This window comes from Otolemur garnettii, unplaced genomic scaffold, assembly GCF_000181295.1.
Source record: "Otolemur garnettii isolate 467f Iridium unplaced genomic scaffold, OtoGar3 scaffold00001, whole genome shotgun sequence".
Taxonomy (NCBI): domain Eukaryota; kingdom Metazoa; phylum Chordata; class Mammalia; order Primates; family Galagidae; genus Otolemur; species Otolemur garnettii.
Genome location: NW_003852396.1, coordinates 36,183,037 through 36,198,007, shown reverse-complemented (window position 1 = coordinate 36,198,007; position 14,971 = coordinate 36,183,037). Strand labels below are relative to the sequence as shown.

General features: G+C 42.4%; 1 protein-coding gene across 1 annotated transcript in view; it reads right to left on the bottom strand.

Annotated features, from left to right (window-relative positions):
• Nucleotides 1–1,994: 1,994 nt before the first annotated feature.
• Nucleotides 1,995–14,971, bottom strand: part of SYT9 (synaptotagmin 9) — a 184,990-nt gene continuing 172,013 nt past the window's right edge. The window contains exon 7 of the mRNA XM_003781061.2: nucleotides 1,995–4,212. Coding sequence (XP_003781109.1) covers nucleotides 4,204–4,212 — 9 coding nt within the window. The 3' untranslated portion in view covers nucleotides 1,995–4,203. The remainder of the gene's footprint in view (nucleotides 4,213–14,971) is intronic.

Here is a 14,971-nt window from a genome sequence, read left to right as displayed (position 1 = left end):
TGGGCTATCTTAAATCTTGGTTCTTAAACCCTCCCAGACCCAGAGCTTCTGGAATCAAGTGGGAAGTTGCCAGATAGTGAGTTGGCAGAGTTGATCACATAGCTAGTTGAATTTTGCAGTCCATATGCCCAGGGAGCCTGGGCAACAAGTGACAATTAAGTCTTTGGAATGGAAGAAGGAGGTGGCTTCCTTCCACAGTCCCCATCTTTTAGGAGATAGAGCAAAGAGAGCTTTACATCTGCCATCAGGGACACCATAGGTAGGTCCGTGGCACAGATCAGAGCTTTTTCTGGCCTCAATTCCATCCCGGGCTTAGACATAAAGACCAGACTCACCTTCTTCAGCTCCTAGAATGTAGTCAACCCTCTCTTTTCCAGTTTGCCCTGCAGTTGGTCTGCAGATCCTCCCTGGCATAAATTTTCTTTCTGATTTTTTTCTTTCTCTCAGCTTCCTATTTTCTATCTTCCACAAAGGTCAGCCTGTGTTGGAATGCAGATGGATAGAAAGTAGGATGGTGTGTGAGGTCTTGGAAAGGCCCCGTTCATATGTGCCTCTTCTCTGGAAAGGGCATCTCAGAGACACACCCAAATTCTCTGAACACTGCCAATGGCTTTTCTCTGGCTTAGAAGATCCTCCATGCATGCTAAGGGTTATGCATGCTTTTAAAGTGACAGCTATCTAGGAAGCGCTTTGACTCAGTAAACTCCCCACTCCCAATCCCAGCTCCACTGTTTCCAAAGACAGCACCAATTAGCCACATGTTCTGGCATTTCAGTGTAATCACTTCCCCTTGAATTTGGGCTGATTCAAGACTATGACTTGCTCTGACTCAGAGTATGTGGCAGAAATGACTCAGTAGCCAGGCACAGTGGTACACACCTATAATCCCAGCTACCTGGGAGGCTAAGGCTTGAACATTGCTTGATCCCAGGAGTTAGAGGTCAGTGTAGGCAACACAGTGAGACCCCATACCTAACAAATAAAAGTAAAATAAATGACTAGGTTACTTCAGAAGTTATTTAAAAGAACCTATAGTATCTACCTGGACCTCTTGCAATGCTAGCTCTTGGGGAACTCAGCTGCTTTGTAGGAGGTCTTTCGTGAGACCTCAGGTGTGAGAAAGCTCAAACTAATCATGTGAAGAAAATATGTGGAGAGAAATTCCCAGCCATTCTCCAGCTGTTCCAGTTATCCCAATTGAAAAGGCAGATGTGTGTGAAGAAGGCATCATGGACATCCAGCCCCATCAGGCATTCAGATGATGTCAGCCTTCACCCTGAGACTCCAAGAGAGAGTATCACCCAGCACAGTAAATCAATCATGAGAGAAAATAAATATTGATTTAAGCCACTGTGTTTTATGGTGTGTTATGCAGCCACAGATCACTGGGATGACACCTCCCTCCCCCAATCGCAGGACAGGATGGGCATGAAAACAGCAAGCCATTTTGTGCATCTATCCTTTGCCAGTTTCCCTGGCTTAAGTGTGAGACAAGGACTTTTTTCTCATCATGTGAAATGTAATTCTACTGATGAGCCTGTCAACGAGATCCTACCAGAGTCATGATTGTCGGAGACTTTTTTGAAAACATTCACATTGTAGAGACCACTCCTCTTCCCTCCCCTCCCTGACTTCTAGCATGTCCAGTGTACTTCTTGGACAACATACTGCCTGCTGAATGTGCCCAATTCACTTGTGGGAAGATACATCAGCAGCAACACACACCTAGGACAGATCTGTCTGAGGCAGTGGCAGTAAGAGGAAGGGGCCCAGAATCAGTGCCAGGCAGGTGGGGAGAGGGGGCGAGGAGCCTGGTCTTTCCTTTTCTCTTGGCATCAGCTTTTCCCAAGGTGTGCCCCTAAGATCTGATCAGAGTATTTCCTTTTCTACTGGTATTTCAATTTTTTTTAAGGTACTTTAATTTCCTTCACTCTCCTGAAAAAGACGTTGGAGAATCCCCTCCCCACCCCAAGTTAAATGAGACAAGGTTGGAATTTTTCAAAATGAACATTTACTAGGAAACTAAAGGGAAACCAAACAGAATGCAAGAGAACAGAGGCAGAGTTGCAAATGGGTGGAGAGAGCTCAAACGTATAACCAGCCTCTGGCCACAGCTGTACTGGCTAGGCGAAGCTTTCCAGACATAAAGACACCTGCCTTTCATGTGGACAGTCTTTTTTGCCTGCTTGCCCCTTCTGCTTCATATCAATAACATACTCATCAGGATCCCAAGGCTGCTAGGTCTCTGGGCAAGAGGACTCTGAGGGGAGTAACAATAGGCACAGCTGCCTCGGGATCTCCAACCCAGCTCCCAGGGTCAGGGACATATCAAAGCTTGCTGGGATGGCTGCCTGATTCTATTGGAGGCAGTCTGATTTCTCTGGGACCATTCTTCTGGGCTTATCTGCCCGGCTCTAGAAACAGTATTTCTGCTAAGTATTCTGTTAGCACTAGCCCTTCATGCTTTGGTTCTAAACATTGCTATGGTGGAGAATGTCTGAATGGGGAAGGGATGAGCCAAGAGGAACCTTGAGGAAAGGAAGCTGAATTTTTCTCATGTCATCAGACTTAGAAGAGAGCCCTGGATTCCTTTTGAATGTCAGTGGTTGAAAGCCAATCAAAGAAGTTAGACTTGCGTTTAATAACACAGCCACATGCAACCAAAGGCTTCTATCCTTCTTAGATCTAACATCAGGATTGAGCTTCTTGTACAGTACTAGACAGCTGTGGCAACAAGAGCTTTCTGAAGACATGCAATGATCCTGCTTCCACTCAGTTCCACAATGAAATGTTATTGGAATGAGGATAATGAGCTTTCCAGAAAGGTAAACTACAACCCAACTCTGGATTCTGCTGCCAAGAGATTGTATGAAAAGGGAAATGTTATCTTGGAATAGTGATGCAAATGTGTGAATGGGTTAGCTTGCACCCACACTGGGAGAGAGAGGACCACTAGGTAACAGCCCCTGGTCCTCGCAGGATGTGCTAAAGCCTTTGGTTTCATTTATGTGGAGGCAGAAGCAAAGAGGATGAGGTGTGTAGCTGGCATGGATTAGCAAATGCAGCTGGGAAGGAAGCTGAGTAATGAATGAGATTCCCAGGGAGAGCCCTTGACCTTCACTCTTATAGGTATTTCCAACCCCAAGTACTGAGAAAGTGATACACGTGTCTGAGGTTGAGAAGTAGACCTCTGTCTGTGGCTGCCAAGGCTGTGACTCTGGACTGTTGCGTATGGAAATACCCCAGAAGGCACTCAGGCCAAGAAGGCTCCAAAGCTGTGCCTTCCCCTAGGGGTGGCTATGTTCCTTCTCCATGCTCTCACTCATCCAATGCTACATCTGTGTCTGAGGCTGTTCCCTCTGTGAACACATGTGCCTGGGAAAATACATTCTATCATCCTGAGATGATGCCTGTCTAACAGGGATAACAATTAATTTTCATTCTAATACCACCCCCAGTTGAAAGGAAGTGGCAGCTGGCTACCAAGAAAATGGTGTTGGGATTTCTGACACCTCAGAGTCTAGTTTTAGCAGAAAAGAGGGTCACAATCACCTGGTACTCTCTGCCATGTGCATGGGAGGGGGCAGTGAATTTGCTATGAACTAGCCCTCCTTGCACTAGGTTTTTGTCCAGGGAGAACAGCCTATTTCTCCTATTATTCTCTGGGGGCTATTTCTTGCAAAGCTGGAACACTTCTTGGGGTGAAATTATTTTCTGGAGACAGTCATTAGCTCAAAGGTAGTCACGTGTGAATTGATTTCTGCTGCCTATTTAGCACCTGGATATATTTTTTTAAATATTCTGTCCTTCCAGGGCATTCTAGCAAATAACATCATGTCAGGGTGACTATTGCCAGGGCAGGTGCTATGTCACCATCACCAAGAGCCTTACATTAGTCACTGAGTCCTGGTACTCTTGGTACTCTCACTGTATCTATCACTTGGTTTCTTTTGTAGTCCAGTCTTGGACAAGGGAGACGTGCTTCCCCTGCAGCACATCACCTTGGGCCACCTGAAGAAGGTGGCTGGACCATTCAGGTTCACCAAACCCAGTCTGGTAAGAGGGCCAGTTATTGCTGTGGTTACAGCTGAGCATTTGGTCACTGGAGTCGTCTGGGTGTTGCTGGATGGGAAAAGTTACTTAAGATCTTTGTGAGATGGTTGTCCTACTCGGTCTTTAGCACAGCAGTCTTCTGAACCATGGTCATCGTTTCTGCAGGAAGAAGAAATGCAAAACATGATTAGTTTTCATTAATTTTTAATGTACACCAAACAAGTACCAGGCACTGTGTTAGATGCTGGATGCTCACCCTGATTTCAAGGGGCTCATGGAGGGAAAAACTACAATGTGAGATGTAGAGTACAGATGTGTGCATACAATGCTGTAGGAGCAAACAGGAGGGAGGGACCGAGGGGATTGAGGAGGTCTGCAGAGAGGGTCTTGAACTGGGCCATCTAGACTGAGAAGGAGTTTCTCAGGAGAGAATGGGGAAGCTCATCTGGGGCAGAGGAATAAAGTCAGGAAAGGGCGTGGTGGACTGGAGTTGTCAGAATTTGGTGTGACTGGACTGTTGTGAGGAGTGGAGCAGAAGGCAGTAAGGCTGGGTGGAAAGAGAGGCCTTAGTGTTGTCCCATCATTCCTTGTGTCCAGGCTGTGATAGACTAACAGGATCTCTTGGGTTTCACACTCAGCCCAGAATTTGACTTAATTTAACACAGAGCACCCTCCAGTACAGAATAAAGGCAGTTTTGCTATAGTCAGAGAGAGAAGGAAAACCAAAGTCACTTCTATGGCTATGGTAATAACATTACAGTACACATAAATGATGAGAGAGTGGCAAATATTCTCACATTGAAATTTAGGAACTGCATTTCAGGGATCAAAAGTTTACCTGTGAGGTTCTAGCTTAAGAAAAGTAATAAAAGCCAGTGTGAGCATGGCAGACAGAAAGTCATGCCTGATTGAGAACCTTGGCTTCGAGGTGTGTGCATATGTGTGGGCTTGTACACATATCCCTGAAAAAAGGGGGTATTTGTTTCTGAGTCTAGGAGGAAAGTATGAATGGATATTGGGCTACATATTGTGATTCAAGTTCAAGTTTCCCAGACCAGCACTCTTTGAATATCTCTATTTTTGAAGCCATGACCCACAGGAGGCTTTGGGTCTCCTCTTTCGGCACCTCTTTCGGCACCTCTTTCGGCAGTCAGACCCATACCTGAAGTCCTAGTTTGCCAGTTCCTGAGTTCTTGCCCATCAGGAAAGGCAAATTGTCCACAGGCTCAGCACCACCAGTAAATGTGGTCTGTAATTAGCTGTGTGGTATTAGCCAAATAGACCATGTGCTACATTCTTCATTTTCGAGTACCTATGCAAGTGTGTGCCAGACACTAAGATATGAACTTTACATATCCTTAAAAGAACTCTGGAGGATACAGAGCTGTAGAGAGATCAATTTGTGTAAAACTTCACTGTGACTAAGTTTCAGGGCTGGCCTTTATTTGTTTATTTAGAGATAGGATCTTGTTCTGATGCTGGGGCTAGGGTGCAGTGATATTACCATGGCCCACTGCAACCTCAAGTTCCTGGGCTTGAACAATCCTTCTGCTTTAGCCTCCCAAGGATATGGGACTACAGGTGTGGGCTAACATGTTCAGCTAAGTGCTGGGATTTAAACCCCAGACTTCTAATTTCAAAGTCCAAGATTTAGCAATTGCATCATTTCTAAAATCCTTCTGTAGGACCATTCTACATAGTTGATGTATTAAACATACTTTATATTCCTTGGTATTCTAGTCACTCTAAATCTAGCCAGATGAACTGCCTTTATATACCCTCGTCCAAACCAGTAACATGCAGCACGTGCTATGTCCCACTTATGGCTTCCTAGCTTCTTATTCCATTTCTCTGGAGTGCCCTGACTAGTGGTCCTGTAGGTGTATCATTTTTGTCCTCTCAACTCTATGTATAATCTCACTATTCCCTGTTATGGCCTTAGTTTTGCCTCCCCATTTCAGAATGTTTTGGGCATAGCTCCCCCAAGTGCCCAGCCCAAGGGACTACCTCTATACCTGGTTTTTAATGGCCAGTCTGAAGTTTTTATATGTGCAATTAGCCAGAATCAAGCTCAGCCCCTGGCAATGCTGCGGAGGGGCCTGCTGGTTCTCTTACAGTAAAGCCCTCCAGCTGGGTGAGTTTTCTGGGCCCTTTTTATGTCTGGGCCTGCTATCCTTTCTTTTCCTCTTCTGGACAGTGCCACTAAGGTCCCAGAATGCTTTTGGTCAGAGATCCAGGGACAAAGCCCAGTAGATGGTGGATTTTAAATACATCTTATGAAATACCAGCAGTCTCACGAGAGAATCTTCTTGGAAACAAACTTATCCTAAGGAAAGTTAGTCATACAAGTCACATCTGAAAAAGGTGTCTTGAGAGAAGGGTATGGGTGAATTGTGCTGTTGCCAATCCACTTTATCTTTGGTTGGAAAAGCTCAACCAAACAAAACAAAATAAACAAGTGACACCTTTCTAAACTCCCATAACTTCATTGGCTATTTCTCAGCTAAGATTTTTGCAAAACAGGATGTAAAGGAAGATTTTTCTAAAATTCAGAGAAGTACTGAGCCAGTGGGATTTTGATGGGAGGAGGGTGGTGGAGGCTGAAGCATCAGTGGCAAAGACAATGGTGGTTTTTAAGGACCGGTAAGCACACTGCAGGCCTCGCTGGTTCCAGAGCTGACACCAGGCTCTTTTCAGTGGGTAGAAGCAACTATGTCCTTGTTATAAGAGCCAGTGGACTCCTAGGAAGTACCAGGGGCTTAAAGGTACCAGGAACGTTGGCAGCATCAACAGGAAATGGGGGTTACAATCCTATCCTATTCATCTAATTGAATTCAATTGTCCTGAGACATAGGGATCTGATTTGAATTAAACTGAATTAAACCAAAGATGAGAACTGTCCCAATGAAATCTATAATGTGAAGTGACATTTTGATCACAAAAATGACAGCTGATGTGAGACAGGCTGAGGTAACTGACCCCAAATTAAAAACATGAAAAGACTGAGTGGACCATTAGATAATACCTCCCTTTGAATTTGAAAATGGGTTTAGATTGCAGGAAGTATGTAACGGCTTTGAACTAGGAAGCCTGTCAAAAATTGTAGTGATTCTTATTACATGATTCAATCTTATATGTACTTAATACTGTTAAACTTGTATTTTAAGATTTCATTTAAAAAACAGAACAATGTCAGGATTTTGTTGACTATTGCTTAGCACAGCTTTGCAAATGTATGAAGAATCATCATGTCTTGCCTGCTCAGAATCTGATTAGTTTCTCCTTTTCCCCAAAGAGATCATTCCTTTTTTCTCCCCCCACTCTCCATCTCCCCTTGAAAAACCAGTATGCTAAAGAAATAAAACAATATGAATGTAACTATATTTCCAGTCAGGAGATTGGGGCAATAGCTTGGAAAGTGAAAGAATCTATTTAAGTAATAACTACCAGCTGTTGGGCACTTCAGCACCTGGCTCTGTCCTAAGAGTTTTCTATCACTTATTCATTTCTCCCCTCAACCCTCTGTGATAGATATTATAATCACAGATTTATATTGAGTAACCGTGTCTGAAAAAGGCCAAATAATAAAGGTAGTAAAAGGCAGAGCCAGAATCTGCTGCCTTGTCTTTATGGATTCAAACGTATGCTCCCAAGTATAAAATGATGCCTGGGAGGGCAAGTTATTGTGCTTTGAATGCTAACTTCACTACAGTGCCTCTTGACAAAGGATTCTCAGTGCAGAAAAGAATTTGGAATAGCTCGGGATTGGTAGGAAAGTGTGTTAAGATTCATTGTCAAGTCAACCTGGAGGGGAAAAGTAGCAAATGGTGGCATGTACACTGTCATTTACTGAGTGGGGCTTGTTAGAAACAATTGAGAAGCAAAGGGTGTGGTGAAGGCACCGTCAAAGGGTATGAAGAGGACTACCAGAGTTTTTCAGATGAGGTGGCGAGTTAGGAATTACTATACAAACTTACTGTACAAAACTTACTCTACAATATGAAGTTCAGTGGAGGATATTTGGACTTTGTTACTCCAAATTTCTATTTGTTACCTTTATTAATTCATTCAGCAAACACTGAGCACTAGGCCTTTGTGTTGAGCACAAAGAACACAAAGATGAACAGCGGACACCTAGCTCTTGAAGAGAGCCCATAGTGTCCACTAGAAGATTATAGAATCAAGGATGAGAAAGAAAAGAGTAAAGCCTCAGCAGGAAGCTCTGATTATCTATGCTATTGTGTGGATAATTCCATCTATTCAAATCAATAATAAGAATGAAAAAAGTTATGATGAAAAAATTAGGCGAGGGTGAAAGGTGAATGATTCCTAGTATGTTGTGTGGTGTATTGGCTCGTGAAACAGAATTCCATTGAAAAAGGCTGGGATTGCCTGCCACCAGTAGTACAGCAAGCAGAAGTCAACCAGAAAAAGGGACTTTGGTAAAATTCCCCTGCAAGGCATCCCATGCCCTGTGCTCAGTGATTTTACTGCTGCAATTGAGACTCAAATCTCTGAATGGCCATCTGTAACCTCAGTTGTTACAGCTGGCATCCTCAAACTATGGCCCGCAGGCCACATGCTGCCCGCCAGGTATTTCTGCCACTGTTGCCTGTGCTGCTTAGCAGCCGACTCATCCTGGGGTCCGTGGTCCGGCCCTCCAATAGTCTGAGGGACAGTGAACTGGCCTCCTGTTTAAAAAGTTTGAGGATCTCTGCTATAGAGGATCTATTCCTATTAATTAAAAAAGTAACTTTGTAACACCTGAACAATATAACAAATAAAAATAACAAATGATGTGGGTGGTGACTGTAGCTCAAAGGAGTAGGGCACTGATCCCATGTACCGGAGGTGGTGGGTTCAAACCTGGCCCTGGCCAAAAACTGCACACACACAAAATATAATAATAATAATAAATGATGAGATTATCAATGCTTTTGTCTAACTTATATTTATTCAAGTGTGATTCACATTGTTCTAATTCTGCTTTGTTTATGCTTTGTTTTTAAGCTAAATGCTTAACAGTCTGATATACTAGAAAATTACTAAATTAATGGTTTTAATGAATATATATACGAGAACTTCACTTAGTTAAAATTAAGTTAAATTTATAGTCACTGTTTAAATGCTTAGGAAAATCCATTATATTAAATTTATAAATTTGATTATTAAGATGTCGAAATGCTTAAAATAATTTAATATAAATGTATGAGGTTTTATTTATTAGCATTATAACAGTTAAGTGATTGAGAACAATTTTGTTTAACGTATGTTAGATACTTGAAGTGTTTAATATAATCACATTTTAAATTCGTGACTTAAGTTTGAAATGTTCAAAGGAATTCAGCTAATCAATTGCTTTAACAGTGCTTAAATATTTAGAAAAAATTATATTTGCTAAATATTAAGTGTTTTCTTTATTTCTGAATGTTTAAGGGAATTTGATTAAACATAAAATTAATGTTTACAAGTTTACAAAAATTTAATCTGCCAAATTAATGAGCTAATTTAGCATTAATCAAAGAACAAGTAAAAATAAGAGCTTTAATTTCAAAACAAAATGATTAGATTTGTAATTATTATAGTTAATTATGTGGTGTTTGGAATGTACTGTATTATAGTTATGTAGCATTTGGAATGTACTGTTCTAAGAATATTAGATATATTAATTAATTTATTCCTTACCACAATTCTCTGAGATAAGTACTTTTATTCCCATTTTACAGATGAGGAAATATAGGTACAGAGATGTTAATAATTGCTTTACCAAGTACTACAAACAGGATGGCTTAAAGCAATAGTACTTTATCCTGTCACAGTTTTGGATTCTAGAAGACTGAAATCAAGGTGCTAGCACAGAACGTGAAGGTTCTAGGGAAGAATCCTTCCTTGCCTCTTCCTAGCTTCCTAGTAGTCAGTGATCCTTGGCTTACAGCTGCATCACCCAACTCCTGCCTCCATCATCATGCAGCCTTCTCCTGTGTGGCCCTCTGTGCCTTCACGTGGCTTTATAAGGATACCAGTCATTACATTTGTGGCCTACCTTAATTCAGTTTGACCTCATGTTAACTGAACATATCTGCAGAGATCTTATTTCCGTATCAGGTCACATTCTGAAGTTCTGGGTAGGCGTGAATTTTTGGAAGACATTACTCAAACCAATATCCTATAGTCACCCATACCCAGCACATTGATAAACCCCATGGCAGTTACCAGTCCTCATCTAGTTTACATCCTATTTGACATATCTATCCATTCCCTCCTCCTGGAAAGAATTTCTTCTTTTTTTTTTTTTTTTTTTTTTTGGCTGAAGCTGGGTTTGAACCCGCCATCTCCAGCATATGGGGCTGGTGCCCTACTCCTTGAGCCACGGGCGCTGCCCACAATTTCTTCTCTTGCCTTCTTTTTTACCACACTCTCTTGGTTTTCATACTACAAGGACTTTGTCCTTCTGGACCTCTGTTAGTTTCTCTTCTTTTCCCTCTGTTTAAATGTTGGACTGTCCCAGTTATTAGTCTTTAGACCTCTTCTTTTCCTTATTTACATCTCAATCACCTTTGCAACAACAGCTTGATCTTTCTCTGGAATTCTACATTCTTGCATCTAATTGCTACTTGATGTTTCCCTGTGGACCTCCAAAAGTTGCTTCCAATTTGGTAGGCCCAACTCCCAATTGCCCTGCACAGGTGTTCTACAATCTTCCTGAGATCTCATGATGGCAACTCCATCCCTTCAGTTGCTCAGACCCAAATCCCAGAATTCCTCTTTACTTTTCACTCTCATACCTTACAGAAAATCCTGTTGAGTCTCCCTTCAAAATATATCCAGAGGCTTGGCGCCTGTGGCTCAAGTGGCTAAGGCGCCAGCCACATACACCTAAGGTGGTGGGTTCGAATCTAGCCCGGGCCTGCCAAACAACAATGACGGCGCAACCAAAAAATAGCTGGGCCTTGTGGCAGGTGCCTGTGGTTCCAGCTACTTGGGAGGCGGAGGCAGGAGACTCGCTTGAGCCCAGGAGATGGAGGTTGCTGTGAGCTGTGATGTCATAGCACTCTACCCAGGGGGACAGCTTGAGGCTCTGTCTCACAAAAACAAAACAAAATATATCCAGAATGTAACCACTTCTCACCACTTGCCCTGCTTCTCCCCTAGTCCAAGCCCTGGCTATTTCCATCTGGATTAGAGCACTAGACTCCTGATGGATGTTCCCACTTCGACCTTTGTGTCTACACAGTCTCTTCTCAACATAGCAGTAGAGGGATCAGTTATAAGCTTGGATCATGTTTACTTTTGAAGCTTTACCATGTTCTATGTAACCTGAGCTCTTGCCTTTCTGATCCCATTCCCTACTTCCCTGTCTCCCTGCCACCCCCTCCGGATCCTCATAGAGCCCTCATCATTCCTTGTGTGAACTTCCTTCCAGCCTTTGTAATGGCTGTCCCCTCAGCATAGTCTAGTGGCCATATGGCTTGTTCCCTCATCTCCCTCAAGTATTTGCTCAAATGTTTCATACACTGGGAGCCCTACTATTACCTTTATGAAAATTACTGCTTACCTTAAAACAAACAAGCAAACAAACCATGCAATATTTTGTATCACCTTTAACTGCTCTATTTTATTTTCCATAGCACTTCAATGTAACATAATATGCCCATTTATAATGTTTATTTTCTGTGTTTCCCACTGGTATGTAAGTTCTGTTAGGGCAAGGATTTTTGTCCCACAAGTGTATCTTCAGTACTCATAGAATTCAATCAATATTTGTTGAACAAATAAATATTTGAAATCCTCCACTACCTTCTGCAAAGTGATTGTATTAAAGGAAGCCTGATTGATCCTTACTTGAACAGATTGCCATACTACAGCACACAGTGCACTTCAGGAGGCATCTTGAGAAATTGCTGGGATGAGCTGAAGGCTGGACAGACAGCAGCATGGTGATTTCAAGCTTGCAGGAATTCTGAGATTTCTGAAGGAAGCTGTCATGGGTCTTCCAACCTGCCTTTTAAATTAAAGTAAGTCTCTTACAAAAACCTTTATGAGAACTGCTTGAGCCTTTGGGCCACAGTGAATCTATCTGACATGATGGCTGGGACCTTGATTGTCATTTTCTTAACTCTCATGGGTATTGCCTCGAACTTGGAAAACTAGGTGCCAAAAGGAAGGTAGGGGTCATTGAGTCCCCAAGAAAATGAAATTTCTTTGGCTTTCACAGCTATCATTCAGTTACTTTCATGTATTAATAGAAGCACTATGCCTGCTACTATTTGAAAAATTGATATGCCCAGAGTTTGTGTAAGAAATCAGTAATCATTTTACAAGTTGTAAGATGAAAGAAATTGGAATCCTACCCAAAAAGGACTTGCTCAATGCTGACTTCGTGCCAGGCATTTTGCCAGGTGCTTGTTATACAGTGATGAATAACAGTCAGGCTCCAGCCTCAAGGGGCAGCTGAATATGCTGGGATGACAGGAACACAGATAATATCAAGTGGCAACAATGTTATATTAGGGGCAGGCACAGCGTGCTAGGAGAAGTTAGCACAGACAAGAAATATTTAGCTCCTGCTAGAGGATCTTCAGAATGCTTCCTGAAGAAGATGACAGCTGAGCAGATGCTTACAAGATGAGCTGGATCTACAGGCAAAGAGGGGCAGAAAGAATAGCACAGTAAAAATTCAAGGCAGAGCAAGGGCATAAGGTGGATGAAAAGAATTGTGTGAACCACTAGCAGTTAGGAGTAGCCTCAACACAAAGTATAAGGAAGAGATGGAGGCAGGCTCACCAAGGACCTTAAACGTGAAGGTGGGGAATTTGATCTTGATCTTGATCTTGTTCAGGACCTACGGCAATTGTTGATGGATTTTAAGCAGGAGAAGAACATGGTCAGGGTCAGATGTGTTTCAGGACTAGGACCCTGGAAGAAGCAAATAGATTGCATTCAAGAGTACACAGGTGAGTAAGATAACCAGAGTTGAGTGATCATGTGAGATCAGCTGAAGCACCTTTTTTTTGGCCTTGAAAAACTCCATTTACCCTGACCCTGTAGAAGTCTTGGTGAGTGAAGATGATGAAGGGGTAGTTCACTTCAGTACTTGAGAACTTTACATGGCTGGTTTCAAAACAGGACCAGAGTGTTTGAATTCAACATTTCCAAAGAGGAACAAATGGAGCTTAAAACAAAAGAGAGTCAAAAGTACAGATTCCAAAGGGATCATGAATAAAGAATCATATATCTACTCTCCATCCCCAAATGACCCCCTAAATGACCCTAAACTTTAGTGCACAATAATATGGGTGTTGTATCTGCTCATCTGTGAATTTGATATCATCATTACCATTTATGGATGGTGGGTATTTTTTGACTATAGAGCAAGACTCCAAAGTTCACTCTCATGGGCCTGACACAAAGGAGACACTGGAGGGAACTGCACTGAGCGTCTGCACGTGCAGGCACCTTGCGGTTCTCTTCCAACTGCCTCTACTCCCTGTGAGAATCTGTGTACAGACTATGTCTTGTCTTATCCTCCTTCTTGCGGCACTCTAACACTGACAGTCCCCTCCTGCTTGCTGACTATTATGTACTCAAAATTTCTCTATAAACCTGCAGTGGTTCTCAACCTTCCTAATGCTGTGACCCTTTAATATAGTTCTTCATGTTGTGATGACTCCTAGCCATTAAATTATTTTCATTGCTACTTCATAACTGTAACTTTGCTACTATTATGAATCGTAATGTAAATATCTGATATGCAGGAGACCCCTAAAGGGGTCACGACCCACAGGTTGAGAACCTCTGCTCTACAGCAATCTGTAGTAAAGGTCAGCAATGATGCCAGATCAACTAACTGTATCAATTCAGTGAATGCTCACAGATCCTACGTTTTACTTTCACCATAGTAAGGAAACATAATCCCAGACCTCATGGGTTCATGATTAAGAGGGAAGACAGATATATAACTAATTTATAACTAACTATAAGACAAAAACTGGAGCTGGTAAGTAGTCAATGTGAATCACATTCAAACTATTAAGGGAGCACTTCATTCTAAATGGGATGTGGCTCATTGGAGACTTCACAGAGGAGGTGGCACTTAAACTGAACCCTGAGGATTATATTTGCTTTACATGGTGAGAAAGTAGAGAAGAAGTGTTCTAGGCAACACAAGGAGAAAGGGAGCAAAACAGTAAACTGATTTAGGGCAGGGAAAAAGGTATGGCCAGTTGGTGGAAACTTTGGAAAGGGAAAGACATGGTCAAGTGTGGGTTTTCCTTCCTGAGGAGAGTGGTTTATAGTGAGATGAAAATGACTGAGGGGCTGTTGGAATCAATTCTGCAGACGACCTGAGGAAGAGCTGAGAGGCACTGGGCACCTGCTGGGACCAGCCTCACCTGGCTGTGTGGTGATACGCAGCAGCCATGACCCACTGGATGGTCATTTTTGCCCAGAGATTATGCATGCCACAGAGGAAAGCTGTGGAATTCATAGCCTATTGCAATACCACAAGGGATAGAGCAAAACCATCTATATTAAGGTAATGTAAGACCATAAGGCAAGAACTGTGTAAAAGTCTGATTTCTACAGAAGTATAGACATAGTTAAAAGTTAACCAGCCATTGTTTTATCATTTGCCTTCCTGCTTAGGAGACATCTACTCTTGACTGGCATAAGATTTATGACTGCCCTAATTGCTTTTAAATGTAACACTGCTCTTGTGAATCCTAGTTTGGTCTTTGAGATATCTTCCAGACTCTGCATTTGGGGAGAAAAGCTGATGTTGACCAGACCAGTGGCCATGCATGGAAATTGACCCAACAGGTCCTGCAACCCTCTACTCAGAAACTGTCTCAGTGCAAGAAGATAATTTCTTTTTTTTTTTTTTTTTTTGAGCCAGAACCTCAAGCTATCCCCCTGGGTA